The 23,906-nt window shown below is 45.2% G+C and overlaps 1 protein-coding gene and 1 long non-coding RNA gene across 3 annotated transcripts in view; one reads left to right on the forward strand and one right to left on the reverse strand.

Annotated features, from left to right (window-relative positions):
* Positions 1-23,906, forward strand: part of LOC145720976 (uncharacterized) — a 93,943-nt gene that overhangs the window by 53,553 nt on the left and 16,484 nt on the right. Inside the window, exon 4 of the long non-coding RNA XR_014144376.1 lies at positions 13,332-13,414. This is a non-coding gene — a long non-coding RNA (uncharacterized LOC145720976). The remainder of the gene's footprint in view (positions 1-13,331; positions 13,415-23,906) is intronic.
* Positions 1-23,906, reverse strand: part of ANXA13 (annexin A13) — a 56,426-nt gene that overhangs the window by 14,755 nt on the left and 17,765 nt on the right. For both annotated transcript variants that reach the window (XM_081816508.1, XM_081816507.1), the window contains 3 exons: positions 13,318-13,393; positions 4,494-4,588; positions 1,148-1,318 (listed from right to left, as the gene is read on the reverse strand). In XM_081816508.1, the coding sequence (XP_081672634.1) occupies positions 1,148-1,318; positions 4,494-4,588; positions 13,318-13,393 (342 nt within the window). The remainder of the gene's footprint in view (positions 1-1,147; positions 1,319-4,493; positions 4,589-13,317; positions 13,394-23,906) is intronic.

Genomic DNA, 23,906 nt, shown 5'->3' on the forward strand with positions numbered 1-23,906 from the left:
CGTGTTTCTGGAAGGTGGGGGATGTTGTGTCGGGAACTCTGTATCCCTGCTGGACCAAACTGATACCAACCTCCTTTGCTGACCCTCCCCTACGGCCCAGTCCTGAATGGAAACTCCTTGAAATGGAGGTTTTTTATTCTCTCGGGGAAAGAAGAGAAGTCCGGGGATGCTTAGGAAGGGGGCTCTGGGGTTTAGGCTGTAGCCTGGAGCATGGCAGCACTTCGAGAAACACGCCGGACGGCACAGGCTGAGCAGGAATAACCCAGGGTCGTCTGCACTCAAGGCTTTGAAAACAGCAGTTTGGCATCAGAGCCCTGTCGAAGCTTTTCCTTGCTGTCTGCTCCAAACACTGCTTCTGTTTCCTACCTGGAGGCTTCAAGAATGTTGGGACTTTCTGGCACTTTCCTTGCTGGACTTCCCCATTCTACATGACGAGTGGTTGTGGGAGAGGGAAGGGGTCTCTGAATAATGCTTTGTGGACCCCCTCTACTCTTGATGAATTCCTTGGGCCTCGAGACTCTGGAACCAAAGACGAATGGGCTCCTGCTAAAGCCTTAACAAAGGCTCTTTTCAGCTCCTGAAATGGCAGCGTGTGCCCAGGGGACAAGGGGAGAGGTGTGCTGAGAAGCAGAGGGGAACCTCCAGGAAGGCGCTGGCAGCCGGGAGGGGTGTCCTTGGGATCCCCATCTGCACCACCCGCCTTCATGCCTCTTTGCAGCCCTTCCTGTACTCTATGCCAGATGACAGCCGCAGACAAGGCAGCTGCACAAACGTGCATAGACCACGCATTGCCTTACTCGTGCAGAAGACCCGCAAAGTCAGGCTGGGAAGAGGAAAGTAGAGTCTTGCCTCCTGCATATAAAAGTGTGCATTCCTTTTAGAAAAACAAAAGCTGCGTTGACACAGCTGTTCGGGAAGGATCTATTCTGTCAAGCCAAGGGCAGCAACACCAGAATTGACAGCCAGAAGACTGGGAGAGGGATCTCTCCTGCACAGGGCAAGCAGACACGTTTCTCTCCAGACGCTTGCTCAGCCCCCAAGGGGAATGTGGGGAACAGTTTTCCTTCTGGTTGCTGCAACCGTCTCTGACGGGCATATGGATGGATGCTCCCTCAGGGGCTGGGTCGGGGGTTTGGCTGGAACTAACCTTATTGGTTCTTGTGCACAGGACCTGGATGAGCACGGCCTCATCTGTGCCCAGACCTTTCATGGCCTTCTGCAGCTGCCGGGCATCATACTCGCTGGGGCGGTCCAGGAGGGCCAAGGCTGTCTTCTCAAAGTTCCCACTCAGTTCACTCTTGAACACCTCCTCCAGGTCCTGTAGGAAGATGGCGAGAGCCCTGACTCTTGCTTGGGGAATGGCCCAAAGCAGAGGGACAAGTGTTGCTCTCCCCACTGCATGGCCTTGGGGTCAACAGGAAAACTGCCATGGACAGCTGGGGGCGGGGGTGAGGGGACAGAGCTCTACTGGCCTGAGTGACCGGCTCTGGAGGACACTGGTGGTAGTCACCTTCCTAGCCAGAGACTTCCTATCCATCTTCTCCCTAGATTGGCAGAGGGGCAGAGAAGATCCCTTGCTCACGGCCGAAGACCTCCAAAGATGAATTATAGTAGCAACCAGCATTTGCCGGACATTTTAGGGTTCAGAGAGCCTTCTCACTGATCTTCAGAACAGCCGTGGCAGGAGAAAGATTGGCATTATTCCCATTTACTGACCTCAGAAAAATGAAGGACTCACTCCCAAACACCTGCTTGACTAGAAAGGACTGAACTGTAGGTTTGTTGTCTCTAGGGGGATCAGATCATTTGTCATCCAAATGCGAATGGGAATGGGTTTGAGAGTGAAAGGGGCAATAAGAAAGTAGCAATCATCGCAGGGCAAAACAGGAATAAATGGGGACCATCCTGGGTACACCAGACATGCAATTGCTTTGGTTAACTTGTTCAGTGTGGAAAGGGAGACACATGGGAAAGCACTCAGGTAGGGAGAAGAAATGAATATGGGAAATGCCCACTTGCACTTGTTTTTAGCAAGTGTCCATCATCATGGATGTTTTCTGGCAAGTGCCTCTTATTATAGGTAAACTGCCTGCTCCTACCTGTGTCTCTCTGACACGACGGGTTAATGATGAAAGGGACAAGAATTGGTGTTCAGTCTAACTAGAGTCGCCAATGTCCCCAACTTCAGTGAAGGACCTCCAAGCAGGACCTTCATGTCCAGATGGCCCCCTGTGCGTCAGACCGGGGGCGGGGGGAACCCTGCAGCAGCAAGCATCTTAGGAACCCAAATCACAGCACAGAGTGGCTCTGGCCCTTCGGCGACGTGGCAATAGGGCTAACCACACGGTCACAGCAGCTGTGTGACCTTGGAAATGTACTTTCACCAACTGTCAGTTCCCTGCTCTGAAAACTGGGGAGATAATAAGACTCCCCTCTTAGGGTTTTTGGGAGAAATAGCAGAGACAATCTGTGTAAAGCCCAAGCACGGTGCCTGGTACACTTTAAATGTTCAGTAAGTGAGTATTATTATCATTCCATACTGAAAGGAACTTTTGAAGAATGGGCTAATCAACTCTCACATGAGCCTCTGAGCTCTGAGCCTGGGAGAAAGACCTGGAAGATTTTGCCTTACGAGGGGGGATCTGCAGTCTCATGAGGGGGCCGTGCTGTTTTTGCCTCCATCTTAAGGTAGCTTCTCCATCGAATGCTGCATCCGGTGAAGGCAGGCCGGCAGTCAGTGCCCCACAGTGTGGATCCACCCAAAGACTGGACATGTCTTTTCATGTCGGATGGGCATTGTATAGAACTGTAGGGAAGAGAACTCCTAGCTGCCTACTCTTCCAGGCCACCAGCAAGAAAACAAATCCCTGTTGTTTACATTCTGTTTGGACACAGAAGCCGGCTCAGGAGATCTCAGCTCTAATCCTGGTTTTCCTGCTCACTAGCTGTGTCACCTTGGGGTGCATGTTTTCTCTGGAGCTTGGTTGACATGGGGACCTAGATTTGTCCCTTGCCAAGGTCTCCTTGGCAGTCCTGGCTGTCTGAAACAGCTGTGAACTGGTGTGTAAGCAAAGGATGGGCACATGCTGGTGTTGCAAAGTTTGGTGCTGGAAATGCCCACTTGACCTTTAGCAGAGCCCCCAAGTCTCTTTACTCTGCTTTACCCTCAGGCTTAAGAAGCCTGATCCGACTTTCCACATGGGTAGGGTGGGGGCAGACGTAGCTCTTGAGGGGCTGCTACAGTTAGGCACACTGACAAGGATGAAAGTTCAATGTCATTCAACTCAGTTCCATGCAGGTGAACTGAAGACTCAACTTACTTTCATCAATGTCATCAAGGAATGACACTGACAAGCCTGACTGTGAGGAGAGACACAGGGAAACTATAAAAGCACAGCCATCTGGGCCTTGTAGTTTGAAAAGAAATAGCTCCTCTCATGGCAATGGGTTCTTCAGGAGTGGATGCTGGCCCTGGAGTCAAAAGACTGGGATTGGAATGTCGGTCCTTTTTCTCACTAAGTGTGTGATTTTGCATGAGTCATGTACAGAGAGGAGCTCCAGGTTTCCTCTCTGTAAAATGGAAACTGTCAAACCTAGGATAGCTTCCCTTTACTGATAGGTGCTGTCATTAGCCTGCTTGATTCTCTCAGCAACCTGGGAAGGGAGGTAAATTACCATTTTCATTCTGTGTGTGAGGACACCAGGGCCTAAAGAGATTTTTGCCTGCCCAGTGTCAAATAAGTAAGATCTGCCCATCTCTATATCTATTTATACATAGAGGGATTGAAAGTGTAAAAGTTTTATAAATATGGATTCGAATACAGCATAACGATTAATATTCATTTTGCATGCTAATAATTCTCATGACATTAAGAAAAGGTTAAATTGTGTTCATCATATATTAATAAAGAAAATAGAAAGCCTAATGCATACTTAAAGATTTCTATACATAACACCATCAGCAACAACAAAAAGAAGGAAAGAAAAGACACATCTAAAGAAAGAAAACCAGGTGTTCATGCTTAATGAAATGGAGGTTTGTGTTTTGTTTGCTTGTTTTTGTTTTTGTAGTTTTCTATCACAATCACTTATGAAGAGTGTATCATTCTTGAGGGCCAGTGAATAGATGAAGAATTCTTGTATGAAGAAAGACCCACCTGTGAAAATTGGTTCTCAAGTCACTGGCCTATCTGTATGTTAATATGTAGACTTGGTCCAAATGAGTGGAAAAATGACAGAGGGATTAATAGAAAAAGGAAGTCAATTTTCAAAAGGAGTTAAGGAATATTGATTTTGTAGGCTATTGAGTTAACAAGGCAATTTCAGTTTCTCTGTAATCAATTAAAATTGTGAAGAGTAGTTTCATCTTGTTTTCTCTTGAGCTAACTCAGTAAAGCTTTAAAGATCTTCTCCACTGCCTTGGGAGTATAGAGAAAGCAGAGAACGCCTAGGCCAAGGGCTGTATGCCTGCTTGTGAGGACCCTTCGGATCACCTTGCCATACAATGCCTTGTACTTTTGCTTGATTTGTTGCCTCTCATCCGATGTCCTGCTTGATAACATCTCAATGATGGCTGCTTCATCAGTTCCTAAAGAGCAGGAGAAAGAAACGAGGCCAAGAGTGAACAAGACAGAAGATGGAGGTTGATTTTAGTCAATTCTCAGGAAGCTAGGGCCATGGTCAGAGGTTTTGGTGGAACCTAGATGGACCCTTTCACTTTAAAGTCTTGCGGAGAATTGTGTTCTTCTCACTCACTTGACAAATATCCATGGAGGCCTCACGTTGCATGAAGCATGGTGCTAGGCATTGTAGCAGAAAGAGGAACGAGTATGGCCTTAATTTCACTCCTAGGTACATATTCCAGAGAAATGAAAACAAATGTCCACACAAAACTTGCACACGAATGTTCATTGCCTCATCATTCATAATGGCTAAAAGGTGGAAATTTCCTGAATGCCCATCAATGGACAAATGGATGAACAAATGTGGTATATCCATACAACAGAGTATCATTTGGCCAGAGAAGAATGAAGTACTGATACATGCTACAATTTGAATGAACCTTGAAGCATCATGCTAAGTGAAAGAAGCCAGTCACAGAAGACCACGTATTATGTTATTCCATTCCTATGAAAGTGCAGAATAGGGAAATCTATAGAGACAAGAAAGTAGTGTGTGGGGATGCGGTGGGTAGGGGGGTAATAGCTAATAGAGTAGGAGGTTTCCTTTTGAGGTGATGAAAATGTTTGAAATTGACTGCGATGATGCTTTCACATACCTGTGAATATATTAAAAAACATTGAATTGTACACTTTAAATGGGTGAACTGTATGGTATGTGAATTTATACCTCAATAAAACTGAACAATCTCAAAAAAAACAAAGTATGGTCTGTTCCTTGGCCTCCAAGTACTTAAAACTGAGTGGAAGAGATTAAAATATAGGCCCAAATTGCTACAATATCAAACTCACCCATAACCTTGTCAATCTCAAGAAAAAAGTCCTAACGGGGACCATGATGGGTAGTTGCCTCTTTCAACTTCTGACTATTACATCTTTAAATCACATTCTTTCTCAAAGGTTGTTTTCCCCTATGCTCAAAGTAATACATGCTCATTGTGGGATATTTAATCAGTACCAAAAACTATAGTGAATAAGAAAGAAGAGGAGAATATCCTTTTTAGAATATCCTTTAGAATGTCCATGGAGACCGGATTGGAAAGATGATCTGGGTATTGAAGGTGTGGGAATGAGAAAGACTACTTAAACAGCAAACACTGAATTAGATTCTTCAGCCTGGATTCAAATAATGCCTCTTCCTTTACTGACTGTATGATATATATATTATATATATGCATACACACACACACACACACACACCATTGACCCTTGAATAATACAGGGGTTAAGGGTACCAATTCCCCTTGCAGTAGAAAATTCATGTATAACTTGTGAGTCTCCAAAAACCTAAGGACTTAAGTAATAGTCTACTACTGACCAGAAGCCTTACTGATAACACAGTCAATTAACACATTTTTGTATGTTTTGTGTATCATATATTGTAGTCTTACAATAAACTAGAGAAAAGTAAACATTACTGAGAAAATCATAAGGAAGAGAACATACATTTACAGTACTGTAAAAAGCCTACATGTAAGTGGACCCATTCAGTTCCAACCTGTGTTGCTCGAGGGTCAACCATATATAAAATCTCACTAAGGTATTAAACGTGTGATTTTGCTGACATTTTGTAAAGGACAGGGGCTGAAGGAGTTGATTAAAAGAAGAATGTTATGTCACTAGTCCTCAGATTGGCCAAAATCATGGGAGGTGGTAGCCAAATGATTGAGGTTTGAAAGCCTGTCACAGAATGTGGACTCTGGCCACAGAGACCCAGTGAGAGCCCCACGTGAGGATGGAGGATTGGAGAGATGCGTCTATAAACGCAGGAACATCTGAGGCCACCAGAAGCAGGGCAGAGGCCTGGGACAGGACCTTCCTAGTGCCTTCAGTAGGGAGTATGGCCTGCCGACTCCTTAACTTCAAGCTCTGGCCTCCAGGACTGGGAGACAATGGGTCTCTGCTGTTTTAAGCCACATGGTTTGTGGTACTTTGTTATGGCAGCTCTAGGAAACTCATACACCCACTACCCTCAGCACTCTGTCAAGATTTCCAGAAAGGAGCCCCAAACCCGCTCTTCACAGCCAGAGTCTGGAGAGTCCTGCCTTGGCCCATTCCCGCCCCTACTCCCAGTGGCCACTCCCTGTGACTAGCACGGGCTTGGTCACTTTGGAAGGCAACTGAATTAGTTGAACTTGCACCATCGCTCCCACCCAGCTGAGCGATCAGGATCCGCAGGGAACAAGAGGTGGTAGATGCATTTGATGCCTTTTGGTGGAAGGATTGGGGGAAGACAAATCTGGGTGGTGGGTACGGGGGAGGTGTAGACGGAAGGGGGGCATGACTGTAGAGAGGGGGAAGGGAATAAAAAGACTCTCCTTCTGTTTTTGCTGGTGGAGGCTGATGTGTTTTATCTGTGTCTCGACTCTGGCGCCGCCGGTCCTCACGGCAGAACCTGGGGAGACGGGGTTAGGAGAGCTGTGTGCGGGTCCTGGCAAGCTATGTGTCCTCAGACTGTTCACGTAGTCTCCGGGATTAGCTCCATCTGTACGATTTGGGAAGACCTAGCTGTTTGATTCCAGCTGGAGAAACAGTAAATTCTAGGATGAGCTCACCTACAAGAAGAGCGGTGGTTAATCGCCGCCTAGTTCTAGTTCATTTTGAGCGCTGTTATTTATGTTGTTCCTCCAAATTTTTTCCTGCACTACCTTTGTCATGGGTATCCAATTACTTCCTCTGTGACTTTTTTTTTTTTTTTTAACTTCTGAGTGCCAGAAATCTCATTTCAGAAGGGATTTCTTTTTCTCGTAAAACTCTCCTGATTCGGCCCCTTTCTTTCTGTGAGGGCTGCTCCTGCCCAGGTAGAGGGCCTCCGCATCTCAGGCCTGGATCCCTGCTGGTGTTATCCCTGGATGGAGCCTTCCTGCCTCCCAGGTGGCCCATTCACTAGATTGTGCCAGCCAGGAATCTGGGGCTCATCCCTGGCTCTCTCCCCTCACTCCACACCCAGTTAGTTACCACTAAGACCTCACTATTCCACTTCGTTGGTATCTCTCAGACCCACTCATTTCTCTTTACCCTCACCTTTGTCACATTGCTCAACAGAACCACGGATACACAACGGGGTTCCTGCATCAAACACACCTTTTCCAACGAGCATTCACCATCCCCAGAACATGCTTTGAGCAGCTCACCTGCTCATTCTTCTGTATAAAAGCTTATAATATTGGGCCCTTCAAATCCAGAATAGTCTCAACTCTTCAGTGGGGCATATGAGGCCTTTTGGAGTCCCTTCTACTTGCCTTTCAAAGTCATGTCCCTCCTACCCATCCTCTCCCAGCTTCTCCCTAACCCATGGGCAGCTCTGAGAACAAGCAACACTTTTCTTTCTCACCTCTGGGTCTTTGCATGGGCTCTTCCCTCTACCTGGAACATCGTTGTCTTTGATCCTCACCTTCACTCCCACTCCTCCTTTAGGACTCAACTCAATGTACTTTTTCAGAACAGATGAGGCATTCTGCCTTCTGTGTGCCTCACGTGGCCTGTTCTCTGTCCCATCTCTGCCATGCCACATTGCACGTCCCGTGGGACAGGGGGGTTCACTCACTGCTATAGCCACACAGAAGAAGCCTCTCAATATTCATCAACTTGCTGAATGCATGGATATTTAAATGCATGCATATATGGGTGAATGAATGAATGAGTGAGTGAATAAAGACTTCTGCATAGCATTATGAGAGATCTTGTCTCTGCATTAGTGTAAGCTTCATGTGCCACTTGGATGGGCTCTGTGTAGCTGGGACCAATTGGAAATCTACTCTGATGCCAGAGTCAACCCGTATCTGGATAATTCAGGAAAGCCAACATTTTAAAATTAATGTTTTTTAGATTTTCCTTCCTGGAATGCTTTAGAAAGTGAGACCAGGGACCAAAGCAGTTTTGGGATGGCTCAGCAATAACCTGGAGGTTGGGGGGAGAGCATGGAAGTGACCAGATTTCCCTCAAGCCCTTTGAATCTGGGTTTCAGGTTTATCCTGGGAGGCTTTCCCACTATCCGACCAAGAAGTGATTTACTGAACAGTGACCTCATTTTACATTTCACAATATGTGTGTCATATAAGCAGTCTGTGCTGCTGAACGATTTCCTGTAAACATTTACAATGGTTTGAGGCACTGGGGCCAGTCCCCAGTGGTTCTGGGAAAGACTTCTTAAAAAACAAGAAGGAACCTCAGCCCTGCCTGTGCATCGGACACTGCAGGGTAATTATACAGTAGAGGTCAGGCCCAGGGTGATCAGCCTCCTCGCTTTTGCTCTCCCAGCAATTTTCTGGGAGGAGACTGAGCTGAGTTCCAGCAGGAGGGAGGCTGCTGAGTTTGAAGTGCCCTCCTCTTCACACCCGGGGCCCGTGTGCCACATAAGGGATCTGGGCAGCGCGCTGGGGGCTGGGGCTCGTCTTCCCCTGCAGGCTCCACATGTCAGGCCCAGCAGCCTGGCTGAGCAGGGGGCTGTGGGCTTCCCAATCCCTTGGTGTCTCCTTTGCAAATGGGGGTGCAGGGAAGGTAGAGGAAGCCACGAGTGAGGAGAACCTTGCCTGCCAGGGAGGGTCATTGCTTTTCACTTGCCCACTGTATTCGTTTCCTGAGGCTCCTGTAACAATGACCACAAGCTCAGTGGCTTAAAACAGCAATATATTCCCTCACGAGTCAGAGGCCAGAAGGCTGAAATCATGACATTAGCAAGGCCACACTCCCACCAGAGGCTCTGGGGTCAAATCTGTTCCTCGCCTCTTCCAACTTCCGGAGGCTGCCGGCAATCCTTAGCTCAGCTTCTGGAACATTACTCCACGCTCTGCTTTGGCTCCACACGGCCTCTCCCTGCGTGTCTGCTTCTCTTCTGCCTCTCTCTCTCTCTCTTCTTTTTTAAAAATGTTTATTTATTTAAGTAATCTCTGCACCCAACGTGGGACTCGAACTCACGACCCTAAGATCAAGCGTTGCGTGCTCCACTGACTGAGCCAGCCAGGCGCCCCTCTTCTCTTTTAAAGATACTTGTCAATGGATTTAGGGCCCACCCAGGTAATCCAGGTTGATCCCTTCTCGAGGTCCTTAACTTATTACATCTGCAAAGACCCTTTTCCCAATTAAGGTCATATTCGCAGGTTCTGGGTGGATGTATCTTTGGGGGGGAGCACCATTCCACCTGGTACACCTGCAGTGATGAAGAACAAAGGCCACTCAAGGGCGGGCCTCCTCGCTGCTCATACTAATGGGCTTTGTGGGGATTTTGGATCCGAGCTTATTGTTCAAAAGGAGCCGACTAGCATGTAATGAGGGCCAGTGAAGTGCTGAGCACTGTGATGCCTCCTTATCCTCAGCCCCTCTCTGTAATGAGGCATTATTAGCTCCATTTTGCAGTTGGGAAAACTAAGGTCACGGCACCAGAAGGTGCCAGAGCAGGGGCTCAAAGCCAGGTCCAAAATTCATTCCCATGCCTAGTGAGGGGAAAGAGAATTGGGCTCGGGGTCACAAGATCTGAGTTCTAGACCTGGTTCCCCTCCAGTGTGGCTTGAACAGCATTAACCTCAGTGGATCTCAGATGGATTAGACCTTGCTCCCCAAAGTGCAGTTCTAGGACTCATACCATCAGCATCACTTGGGAACTTACTAGAAATGCAGGATCTCAGAAACTACTTAGAACCACCAGTCTGAATCTGCGTATTAACACCCTGGTGAGAAGTCATGAACTAGAACTAGGGTAATCTCCATGGCAGCTTTTCTTTCTGGAGCCTCTTTCTGTGTTTCTTTGAGGGAGAATGACAAGCATCCTTTTACATTTCAGAAAGGATAATAGGTATTGGGTCCATGCACTCTCAGGTTTAAGGCCTTCTCCTCAGAAGGGCCAGCAGAGGGGCACGGAGTTCCAAGAGGAAGGCCTGACAAAGAGTGTCAGTGTAGTGAGGAGGATAAAAGGCTGTTCTGGATTAACCAAGACCCACACCACGCACATCGTTAGGACCTAGGAAAGCAGGGGCATCAAAGAAACAAGGAAATCTGTAAGTTTTATGTGATTTGGAAAAATCAAATATTATTTTAGGATACAGCATTCTTATTTTGAATGCTGTAGGAGGATGAGGGGGTGGGGAGTGCACATAATCTTTTTGATGAGTAGGACCCCTACACCCACTGTGCCCCATAGAGTGGATACATGTGGCTACACAGGACATGAAGTGTGGCTGGGTCAAGTTGAAATGTTCTGTAAGTGAGGAATATACTATAAGTCTTTTGAAGACTTAATGTGAAAAAAAAGGTTGTCAAATATCTCATTAATAATTTTTATACTGTCTGCTGAGATATTTTTGATATAGTATTGACTTAGCTAATGTATATTATTTAAATTAATTTCACCTGCTTTTTTTAAATTTGGCTTTTCAAAAACTTAAAATGACCTATATCACTCACCTTTGTGGCTATGGGACAACATGGCCCTAGTTATGTAAAGCCAGCCCTGGTAGGGCTGGGATATCAATGAGACGGGTACATGGTCTGGAGGACAAATTTTGCCAGATACAATTTTGCTTTGGCTTGCACTTAAAAAAAAAAAAAAGATTTATTTATTTTTATTTATTTATTTGCGAGAGAGAGAGAGTGGAGGGGCAGAGGAAGAGAGAGAATCTCAAGCAGACTCCCTGCTGAGCGCAGAGCCCAACGTAGGGCTTGATCTCACCATCTCACGACCCTGAGATCATGACCTGAGCCAAAACCAAGAGTTGGATGCTCACTGACTGAGCCACCCAGATGCCCCTGGCTTGCACTTCTTAATAGAGGTTGGAATTCTAGAATTCTAGACCTTCAACCAAATCATAGTTTTCCAAGATGGCCCTAGTTTCCAATCCCCCCACTCTCATTTCCTAACTCTTCGACCGTGGCAAGATATTTAACCTCTGAGCCTCAGTATTCTCATCTGTTAAATCGTTAGAATGCAGCTTTATAGGGTTGTTGAGAGGGTTATACAAGACGACCTGTGTGCAGTGCCCAGCTTAGCACTTGGCACATAGAAGCTGCTCTACAACAGTAATCAGCACAACAGTGGTACCACCTTGAAGGCACATCCAAAAGGGAGAAGAAAACACTGATTTTGGCATTCAGTAGGTGCTCCATCTGTTCTTTCTGAACTTAACTCACTAAGTGGCTAAGAATGTGGAGATTTATCATTGACTGCAGCTGAGTCATTCCCATACCCACTTTGTTCCTATCTCCAACCCACATCCAGGTGTCAGGACCTCACTTGAGAAGCAGCAGGGAAGCACCTGTGAGGCGGGCTCAGCCACTCAGCAAGACTCAGAACTATAAACATCCTACCACTTCCAGGCAAACATGGCTCCCGACAGCTGTTGTCCAAATACAACATGAGCCAGGTCAGGATATGAGCAAGAAGCAACTCCTCTCTGCTGAGCTTTCCTCTGATGCCCCCCCCCCCCACACCCAAACCAAGCAAGCTAGTTGTCATTCTTCATTTCCAGCTCCCTCTCCCTCTGATTTGTTCAAGAACACTTACTATGTAAGCATTCACTTACTTTTACCACTTTCCTACCAGATCTTCTCCAACCCCAACTCCTTGGAACTTCTCCAACATTTCTTGGGCAAGACAGACTACTTTATATTCAGATAGTTCCTTATATTGAAGCAAAATATCTCTTCTTAGAACTTCCACTATGGATTCCAGTTCTTTCTCTGGAGTCACACAAAGAATTTATGGCCGTATTTGTTGTACCATAATACCCATTCCTAGGAAAGTAAATCTTCACTGATTTACTTCTAAGTAAAAATCTAGCACCTGTTTTTGCAAAACAATATGCAAAGTGAAAGAAGCCAGATGCAAAAGGTCACATATTGCATGATTCCATTTATATGAAATGTCCAGAATAGGCAAATCCATAGAGACAGAAAGTGGATTATGATTGCCTGGACCTGAAGGGAAGGGGGCATGTGGAGTGGCTGTTAATAGAAATGGGGGTTCTTTCGGGGCAGTGAAAATGTTCTGGAATTAATAATGATGGTTACCAATCCTGTGAATATACTAAAACCTGGGTTTCTGGGACTAGAGAGTTGTTTCATCAGAGACCTCCTTGGGTCTCAGAGACTCTCCTCATGGCCTTATTTCTAGATGCTCTCCCCTTCATCTCACCTTGTTATGGGGGTTACCTTATTCCTGATCTCTTTCTTAGTCTCTTATTCTTAGTCATGCACTTACCTTAGGCATCGATGTAAATGGCTTCTCTGGTCTTGACCCTTGATTCTTGACCTTGGCCACAGTTTTATGTTTACTTGATCTGCTTCTAGATGCAGTTCCCATATCCCTAATCCAGCTTTCATCAGACCCTATTTCCCACCACCTCTCATGAAAGGGATCAGAGGGGCTTGGATGACATTAGGATTGCATGACTACACTTCTCATGAAGTTTCTTCGACCTCAAGGTCAAATTCAGTGTCATGGTATCCAGTTTTCAACTATCCTTTTGAATCTTGAAATGCATTAGGATCTGATTATAGTTTGGGGATCTTTTACAAAGAGAACCCTAGAAGTAATTAACTTGGGTTAGCGTGGAATGCACAAGGTCATCTTCCTAAGATCATGGGAAAGTTGGACATGAGATCAAATTTAATCAACTTCAAAAGTAAGCTAAAATACAAAACATACCCATTCCCTTGCAGGCTTTGTTCAGCTTTTTGGCATCCCGATCCACATCAAAACCCTGATGACTTCTCTCTTTGGCCTGGAGAAAATAATTGAAAAGGTGAGTGGACAACATAGGCATTCTTTTTTTTTTTTTTTTAAAGATTTTATTTATTTATTTGACAGAGAGAGACACAGCGAGAGAGGGAACATGAGCAGGGGGAGTGGGAGAGGGAGAAGCAGGTTCCCTGCAGAGCAGGGAGCCCGATGCGGGACTTGATCCCAGGACCCTGGGATCATGACCTGAGCCGAAGGCAGTCGCTTAACCAACTGAGCCACCCAGGCGCCCAACATAGGCATTCTTGAATTATCTCTGGCTGACATTGGTAGTTATCTGGAAGATGAAGAAGTCATCCAAATGAGGGACCAGCTGCCACTTTACACGTGGGTACATGTGGAAATCAGTTGGGGAAACTCTGGCCCCAAAGAGATGACTGGTACTCCTTGGAGCCAGCTGGCCTTGGATGACCACTGAGAATGGGCCCCTCTGTTCGTAAGGACAATCAGCCTGGCCATCTCTGAGATGAGATGTTTTGACATCAATCCTACCTTTGTGTGACTGCCTCTGAGACAGAGAATGATACAGTGGGCCAATGTCCTGGAATGCTCATTCTCCCCTTTTGCCATGAGACACAAGTATGTCTAAGGAAAAGGTGTTGCCAGGCAGAAAATGAAGTTTCTAGGATCTTATCACAGAAGAATTTGGTGACCTGGACTAAAGCTTTGCCATCCACACAATGAGAGATACAATATTTAGTTTGCCAGAGATACCTGTGGCAGAGCAATAGCAGAGTTACTGGTTTTTACTGTTCCTTGGGGAGAGAATGTTCTGTTTATACACTAAGCTAGTGTTTCTCAGACTTTGGTCATTGGTATAGTACATGCACCAATTTGCTATTGAAGTCTACATTATTATTATTTGCTTATTATTTTTCTTTCAGCTGACCTACTTGGTTTTTACTTAAAGTTATTTTAAAAAGGAAATCTTCTATTAGCACTAAAATGGAAAAACAGTATTAGTTGCCTAAACAAAAGGTCAACATAAAAATAAATGTGTTGCTATTAAAAATGTAAAGATGTGAGGTTAATTGCAGGGACACTACTAATAGCTTTGAAAAGACCCTGTGTTTTCTTAGTTCTTGGCCTTCCCTCACAGAGATTCTCTTTGATGACATGTGTCCCTTATTTCCCATCCTTCGATGAAGGCTGGTGTAAGTGCTATTGTCGATACCATGTACCCGAGTCCCCTGTCTTGCCGTTCATTTCCTTTGGCCCCCATAGGGAAGAAATAGGAAACCAGTAGGCCCAGTAGACATGTTGTGTTTGTCTGGCATCGCTATTCCTTTGGGGGCTTCCCTATCCCCCATTTTATGTGTTTTCATTGGGGCTGTCAGTCATGACAGTTAAGCCCCGTTGTCCTGCCCCTGGGTGGACACAGACCCTGTCAGTCTGGCAATCGTGACTGTCTCAGAAGTGGGAGTATAATCCAAGTAGGATCAGAGTCTTTTCTTTGGTTGATATTGAGATATTGAAAAAGAGAGAGAGAGAGAGATATCTTCTGACTGGGCTTGTTCAACTGAGAGAGTGAGTCTAGAGAGAAGCAAGGCAGAGACAAAAAGAGTGGAAATATGGAGAGAGAGAGAGAGATTGAATACCACTGTATAAACCCTCAGACACAGAAATGCTTGTTTCCTAGCACCTCCCAGTTTTGTTAATGAACCACCACTTTCTTGAAATTAATGAGTTGGATTTCTGCCCTTGCAACCAAGTGTTCTGACTCATATCCGTGGACTAGAGGAGGCCTGGCTTCGAGGCCTTGGTTAATGGACAATCATGTAATCCTAGAGCCGAAGGGATCTTTTAGGGCCACCGATCACCTCTCTGCTTTATGGAATAACTCCATGGCGGGGCCCATCTTGAAGTATCTATTGCTGAAGCACGCGGGCAAGGGGACTCACATTTGTTGAACACCTGCCACATGCCTGACAATTTCTTTGTTTACAGACCTTTCTTCATTATCTGGGTTCAGGACATCTGGGTTCAGGCAGGTTAGGGAATGTGTCTGAAGCCTCATGGGACATAGGGCCGCACGCGGCTTGGATTGCCTCCTCATACCCACGCTTAGTCCCCTGTACCATCCTGCCTCGCGCTCCAAGTATGACTTGGGCCTTTTTGTTCAGCAGGGGGGATGACATATCCCATTTTTCTTTCCAAATGTCTTGTGTGGTGTGAGAAAGCTATCTGGTGCTGCTGAAGGCTTGTTGGCAGGATCAGCGCCATAATTTGCAGGGCTCAGTGCAAAATGAAAATGTTGGATCCATGTTCGAAATGGATTTAGAACTTTAAGATGGTGACATCAGAGCATTAAAGCCAGTGCGAGGCTTTCTGGGCATGGGGCCTGTGTGACTGCATGGGCTGCACACTCTACAGCCCGTCCTGCCTATTGATCGAATTCTCTGAGCGTGGGAGCATGGGAATAGCAATCTCAGAAGAGCGCATGGTGTCTTGGCTTTTCATTAGAAGTATTTTGTGGAGGGTTCCGGTAGTTAGAATTGAACCAGAGCAGCCGACATCTCCTCTTAACAGGTTGATTCACAAACTGCTCTTTTAGCCTCCTCAGTGCTGAGAATGTGGTGGGACACTTATTCTCTGCCCCGCTTCACATAAATGGAGACAGAGACGCTGGGCTCTGTGAGCAGCTCTGCAGGTGGTGGCAGAGGCAGAGGGGCTGGAGTTCAGCTGGGGTTACGTTTGCTCAGGCCCGGCCCGGCAGGGCGGGGCCAGAGCGACACATTTTTTCCTCATTTGCGCAAAGATGCGGCCAGGACTTGCAGAAGCCATGTGGAGACTTGCTTAAGATGACTGGGCCAGCCTGGCTCTGTCAGGTATGAAAGGACATTCCCGTCCTTCGTCCCCTTAGTGTTTTAGTAAGGTGGTTCCATGATGCACCTGTCACAGAGTTATGAGAGCACAAAGAAGGGGAAACTGTATCTCAGAGGCCGACTCATTCTTAGTCAACACCAAGTGTTGTTTGAAATTTAAAAAATTAATGTAAGTGTCTATTAAAAAAAAAAAAGAAAAAAGGGAAAAAACCCTCTGAATGTCTAGTTTATCCAAGGCTAAAAAACAAAGATGTGTCATTTGGTCCAAAATAACAGTGACATGGGGGAGGGGGGCAGTGGGAGAACGTTGAACCACATGTTAGGAATAAAGATGACATTGAGATAAGTTTTCCCTTTTTGCTTAACTGAAAATGCAGCGTTTAGTTAGTGAGACCCCTGTTGGACTTCTGACCTATAGAACCGTAGGATGATAAATGTATGTTGTCTTTAAAAAATGCAGCGTAAAATTCTCTATCAAACGCACAACCATGGGTGGAAATCAACCATTCCTAGGTTCCTTCTAAGAACCACTCTTAGCCATGTTGGTTATCTTTCCTAATCCAAAGAGAATTCGGTCTTGTTCCTCATAACAGCAGGCTACTTGGTGTCGGAGTGAAGGAATCATGTGATGGGACTTCTTTAAAAGTGGGGAGGGAGGCGAGAAACCAGTCTGTTAGGAATTTCCCCCTCTGCGTGGCTGGGACTGCCTCCACAATGGATGCATTCATCAGTGCCGCCCAGTGTTGATGCAAGGGGTGGCCCTGGCTTGTTCTGAGGAGCTGGGTAACCACCTTCCCTGGAATGTATATGGAGCGGACATTCCACCTCCATTGTTCATTGTTAGCAAGCCAGGCAGCTGACTTTGGGTCCTCAGGCTCGGTTGCCCATCAGATTTCATTTTTGAAACCTGAGGCCACTGAGCAGAACTTCCACGCAAGGATCTGCAGGAATGCGCGCGTCAGACACAAAATGGCCGTTCAGGGGACTCCAATGTGAGGACAGACACCACCGTGAGGATTTAGGCAAATACACGATATTCCACCTGTTTTCTAGGCAACATAGAGGCAGAGCAACATTCCTTTTTTGTTTTCTTTCAGTTTGTCTCTTCACAACATTTGCATGACACTCATGAGACACATTAAAAGGATAAGATGTTAGATGTTAATTAAAATGATTACAGAAGTCTGGGCTTTGAGCCCACGTGAATCCAAGTTTGAATGTGGTTCTGTCCCTTAGCAGCCATGTGAACTTGGGCCATTAACCTCTAAGTCCTCATTTTCTCAACTGTAAAATGGGGGCAATGTCTCCCTTATAAGATCTGAGGCTTATGTGAGATAACATTTTAAAGGCTAGATAGGGAGCCACAGAACTGCTAGGGTTTCCTCTGCTTCTTTGGGTCAGCTCTTGGTTTTTGGGCTCATAGTGATACTAGTTTTCAATTCTGCATATTTTGATTGGACACGTTTGGAAGATAGTATATCTATCTATTATCTATCTCTCTATCTATCTCTCTATCTCTCTATCTATCTATCTATCTATCTATCTATCTATCTATCATCTACCTATCTAGCATCTATCTACCATCTATCTATCTATCTACCTATCATCTATCTATCTATCGAGAGATATCTTCCAAACTTGATATTGTGAGATACAGATATATCTCCAATGCCCCAGACTGGATTTGAATTCCAGCATAGCTGCTCATTACTCATGTGACCTTGGGCAAGTTTGGGAACCCCTCTGTGTTGTGGTTTCCTCACGGCAAATGTGGATAATAATAGTGTCTACTCATAGGTCTCTTCTGAGAATCGAGATGAAATCCTTCATATAAAGCATCTAAAATGAAGCCTAGCAGAGAGCGTGTGCTTAAAAAATGTAAATGATTAATATTTACTAAAGGCAGATCAGCAATGAAACTTCTAGAATATTTTAAATCCTCTCCTGCTTGTGGGGTTTTCACTTTGTAAACGGCACGCCAAGGATCAGTTTTTCATTGATCACCTGCAGTTTGGATCTAGAGTCCCAGACACATTTTTTCCACACCAGGCAGTAAAGTGGCTCGTAATTCAGGCTGTGTGGAGTTCAGGCGACCTGGGATGACACCCCAATACCGCATTTTGTTAACTGCCTCATTTGACTAGCGTGATAATTAGCACCTCATGGAGTGTGAGGAGCTCACTGAGATACAGCCCTGGTGGGGTGCTTACTGACGTGCCAGAGCAGTAAGGCTCACAGTGGAAGCAAATACCATTAACTCGACAAAAGGCACTGCCTGGTGCATGGATAAGCTGGTATCTTTCAGTCTTGTTTTTGCTTCCTTCCAGTATGTCTACTTGGCGCTTCTCTGTGTCTCCATGTTCCTGCATCTTATTTTTTTTTTTTTAAAGATTTTATGTATTTATTTGAGAGGGAGAGAGAGAGCGCATGAGCGGGGTGAGGGGCAGAGGGAGAAGCAGACTCCCTGCTGAGCAGGGAACCCGATGCCAGACTCGATTCTGGGACTCCAGGATCATGACCTGAGCCGAAGGCAGACTTAACAGACTGAGCCACCCAGGCATCCCCATGTTCCTGCATCTTAAATAAGGAAATGAATCATCCATTTTTCTGGAAGAAGGAGGCATACAAAATAAACTGAGATACTATGAGCCTAGAGGCAGTGTCACCTGGGCAGAAAGAATGAAAACACCCACTCTTTGAAATGACTCAGACACCAGCCAGCTACAGCACATCGATTGCCCAGCACATCGATTGCCCAGGAGAGAGGTTGGCTCTTGTCTCAAGTTCCAGTACCACTCCCTGCCCATAGCCCCACCAGCCAGAAGGGTCCGAGTGGAGAAATAGACACCTGACCAAAGGTTTCTGTCCCAGTGCAGTTCAAGGAAAGCTTAACTCCTAGGATCGAAGAGAACATTTTGAGAAAATCTTCCTCCAGCTTGCAGCAAACTCTGGGTATAGAGTTTGTGAAAAAGTTGGCTGAAGGATATGATTGGCAGACAGTTGCTTTGTACTATATGGTAACCAGGATGTTCCAGGACCCAGCCTTAAGTGTACTCCTATTTAACGAGACTCCCATTCATCAGTCCTGGTGACCTGATCTATTTGGAGAGCATCAAAACTGGAAAATAAGTATATACTTCTCATGAGAGACATGTGAATTTAATTAAAGAGCAATATGCAGCAGGCAAATTAGACTCTCCTCGGGAGGGTTCCTCCTCTCTCCCTGCTTCCTTCTCTTTTTTTTCTCTTCCTTCTTTTTTCCATCCTCCTCCCCTTTTCCTCTCTCCCCTTCCTTCAGCAGACAGGTAGTGAAGATCTGCCACATGGCAAGCGCTGCCCCAGGTGAGGGGGACTTGATCGAAAAAGTTAACAGGGAAGCCGATCAACGACAAGTGCATTTATGGTAGGATGCACACTGTGGGTGCAAATAGCTGGGAGAAGGAAAAAGAATTTTTAGGGAGAGGCTGACATTTGTGCTGGTTCTTGAAAGAAGACTAGGAGTTAGGCAGGCAAAATACAGACATACATATATACATTAATACATACATACATACATACATACATACGGAGAGATGAAGGTGGGGGAAGGACACTGCGGGGAGAGACTGCAGCATGATGCTTTCTGGGTCTGTGTACATGTGTGCCTACCTATGACCTGCCATTGAACTACTGCAGAACAGACCTGATTGATTTAAACAAGACATAGTGACATCACACGGACTTGGGAGGAGGACCTACTGTATTCAGTTATGCTTTGACCCTTGCCAGTTGTATGACCCCCCTGGGCAAGCTGACCCATCTCTCTGAGCCTTTGTTGTCTCGGGCTTAAAGTGGAGGTGCACCTGCTCACGGATAGCTTGAGGTTTGGATGCATTCGTGTGTGGGAAGCAGTGCCAGATTATACAGCGAGCGCTTGGTTGGTGGCACGTAGGAGGTGCTCAGGGACATAAGGATGTAGGGGTCACTTGTAAACCCTGAAGCTTTATCAAAATGTAATAGGAGTGGCATTTTGATTGTTTGCTCTTTCCAGTGCAGTTCCCCAGAGGGCCCGGCTTGCTGCAATTTCCTCGGTAAATATTTGAAAGCGTTTGCCTGGTATCCAGGCACTGAGACAGGAGGGCTCTGAGGAAGTGCTGGAGAGCAGAGGGCAGGGGGCTCATTGTACACGGATCGAAATGGGGCTGCTGTTTGAGCCAACATGAAATCGGGAGCAGGCTGAGGAGGGATTAAAAATGAGGACCAGGATTAGAATCAGGTGGTGGCCTTGGCTTTTTAAGCAGGGAGGAAGGTAGAGGCAGGCACGGGTTGGGCTGGGGAGAGCCTCAGACATGGCTGAATTCTCCCCATTGTAAGCAATGGCCATTGCCACTGCTAGTTAATGGTACCTTGAGCCAATGTTGGCGATTTGGGCCAACCTTACTTTGTATAGATTTTAAAGTCATTGTAGACTTGGGGAAACTGAAATCCAGTTGGGAAAGAGACTTCTTTGTGGTCACATAGGTATCCATTCTCCCAAAGATACCTACCCTTGAACCTGGCATGTTGCTATTTTTCTCTCCTTGTGCTTTCTAAGTCTCTCTTTTCCATCTGAAAGATAACAACGTCTTGTGGGTTGTTACAAGGATATGCATCAAACACGCTTGGCAGGAAGCTTGGCCCGTGGTGAGTGCTCAGTGTTATTTTTATTACTTCCTTCCATCTTGACCTGCTTCCTATGGAGTGTCAAATGAGCCCCTGACATGTTGCTTTGTGTGGCACCTTTAAAATAACCGATTACATAATTCTGTCCTAAATCAGAAACCATTTTTTACTTACAGATAAGTAGTAAGCCGGGCTAAGAGTTGAAGAGAAATTTAAGGGATTACCACTTAAAATTGAGGATGATGGCAAAACACAAAGCACTTACTATGTGCCAGGCACCGGCCCAAATAATTTACATGTAATACTCAATTAATCCTCACAAAAACCTTATGAGATAAGTTGAGAAAACCAAGAAACAGAAAGGTTAATAAGTTGTCTGAAGTCACAAAGCTACTAAGTGATGGAATTCAAACCTACACAGTCTGGATCCAGAATCTCTACCATTGACTTCCCATTAACCACATTTTTGTCCCTTTCAAAATTATTATTTTTTAATTTGATGGTAGATATTCTCAGTCCAGCTCTTAGAATGCTAGTATTTTACAGAAACACCGGATGAGACCTGTGATTTGTCTGCTGACCAGGGAAGCCAAGGCTCCCTTGCATAGTGTGACATCAAGAGATGTTCTTGACAATGAGCCAGTAGGAAGTGAAATGAAAATGAAGGCCAGCTACCACTATTTGCAAGGCAAAATGGACAGCCTCTTCCTGTGGGCAAAGTATATGTTCAGGAAAGGCATCGTTGTCAATTCTGTTGTCAGTATCCTTTTGAGTCAAATGGAATCATGTTTTCTGCTTCTCATCTGTGAACTAGGACTAATACCCACCCTACATAGCAGAATCTTGGGAAGATGAAGTAGGACAATGTGATTCATTACAGCATGATTCACAATAACTGATATAGGGAAACAACCTAAGTGTCCATCAACAGATGAATGGATAAACAAGTTGTGGTGTACACACACACACACGAAATATTACTTAGCCACGAGAAAGAAGATGAAATGCTGTCAGGGTGCCTGGGTGGGTCAGTCAATTCAGCGTCCGGCTCTTGATTTCGGTTCAGGTCATGATCTCAGGGTCGTAAGATAGAGCCCCACATTGGGCTCCATGCTGAGCATGGAGCCTGCTTAAGATTCTTTCTCTCCCTCTGCCCCTCTACCCCCTCTCTCCCTCTCAAAAAAAAAAAAAAAGAAGGAAATCCTGTCATTTGCAAGAACATGGATGGACATTGAGGGCTTAATGCTAAGTGAAATAAGTCAGATAGAGAAATACAAATACTATATGATATCACCTATAGGTGGAATCTAAAAAAAGCCAAACCTAATAGTAACAGAGACTGGAATGAGGGTGGGGAGAAAGGGGAGATGTTGATAAAGGATATAAACTTCTAGTTATAAGATGAGTAAGTTCTGGGGATCTAATATGATTATAGTTAATAATACTGTATTATATACTTGAAAGTTGCTGAGAATAGCTCTTAAATGTTCTTACCACAGAGAGAAATGGTAATTATACATAATGCAGGTGTTGGCTAAGGTTATAGTGGCAATCACTTTGCAATATGCAAGTGTATCACATCAACACATTGTCCACCTTATACTTACATAATGTAATATGTCAATTATAACTCAACAAAGCCATGTGAAAAGATAATGTGAGAGTTCTGGGCAAGGAGATTTCATTATGATGATCCAGAGCTGGCAGGGGAGAAATTGGCTTTTTTATTGCCTTTCTCCAACAGGCTGTCAGGGCACTTCCTCCATCTCCTCTTTCCCCATCTCACCCCAAAACTTCCTGTTCCCTCTTTACTAAAACATCTTGCCCTCTGAGTAGTGGAGGGATCCTAGCTAAGGGACTGCAGAGGCAGTTTGAAAGCTGAAAAGCAGAAGGCCAGCAGGATGACCAAGGTTTCTAATATGTTTATTCTTCTGGGTGACAGCTTTCCAGCCTGATAAACTGTCAAACATTTTTATAGGTAAAATCTCATTCCTCCCTACCTGACAGGATCTAGGCTGATTTGTCTTATTAGGAAGGGTCCATCAGTGTTCAGTGGGGAAAGAGGGGAGATACTGCAAGTCAATCCCTCACTGTAACTTCCCGAGTCCTCAGAGGGCCAAGGGGTTTGGGGTTGACAGCACTGGCCTCTTGCTCCTCCATTTCTTAAACACCTGGTTGCCCACCATTGAGTCCACTGGAAATGGTGGAGAATCTATCTACTTAAGGGAATTTGCTGAAGCCTCATCTCCTCTCTGGAACCATTCCTGACCCTCTTGGGAAAGACTGAGGACTTTCTGCCAATTGGGTGTGGGACCTAAGGTGGCCAACTGTTTGATTGCCCAAGACTGAGGGTTTCCTAGGATGTGAGATTTTCAGTGCTAAAACATCTATTTTAAATTTAATTTTATGATGTTATGTTAGTCTAAGCCATGCATTAGAAGAGAAATAATTAAGATTAAAGCAGAGATCAATGAATTAGAAACCAAAAACACAGTAGATCAGATCAACGAAACTAGAAGCTGGTTCTTTGAAAGAATTAATAAGATCGATAAACCACTGGCCAGACTTATCCAAAAGAAAAGAGGAAGGACCCAAATTAATAAAATTATGAATGAAAGGGGAGAGATCACACCACCAAGGAAATAAAAACAATTATTAGAAATTATTATCAACAACTATATGCCAATAAGCTGAGCAACCTGGATGAAATAGATGCCTTCCTGGAAACCTATAAACTCCCAGGACTGAAACAGGAAGAAATTGACACCCTGAATAGGCCAATAACCAGTAATGAGATTGAAGCAGTGATCAAAAACCTCCCCCAAAAAAGAGTCCAGGGCCTGAGGGATTCCCTGGGGAATTCTACCAAACATTCAAAGAAGAAATAATATCTATTCTCCTGAAGCTGTTTCAAAAAATAGAAACAGAAGGAAAGCTTCCAGACTCATTTTATGAGGCCAGCATTACCTTAATCCCCAAACCAGGCAAAGACCCCATCAAAAAGGAGAATTTCAGACCGATATCCCTGAT

This window comes from Leptonychotes weddellii, chromosome 4 (assembly GCF_054177405.1).
Source record: "Leptonychotes weddellii isolate Sample4059 chromosome 4, ASM5417740v2, whole genome shotgun sequence".
NCBI classification, from domain to species: Eukaryota; Metazoa; Chordata; class Mammalia; order Carnivora; family Phocidae; genus Leptonychotes; species Leptonychotes weddellii.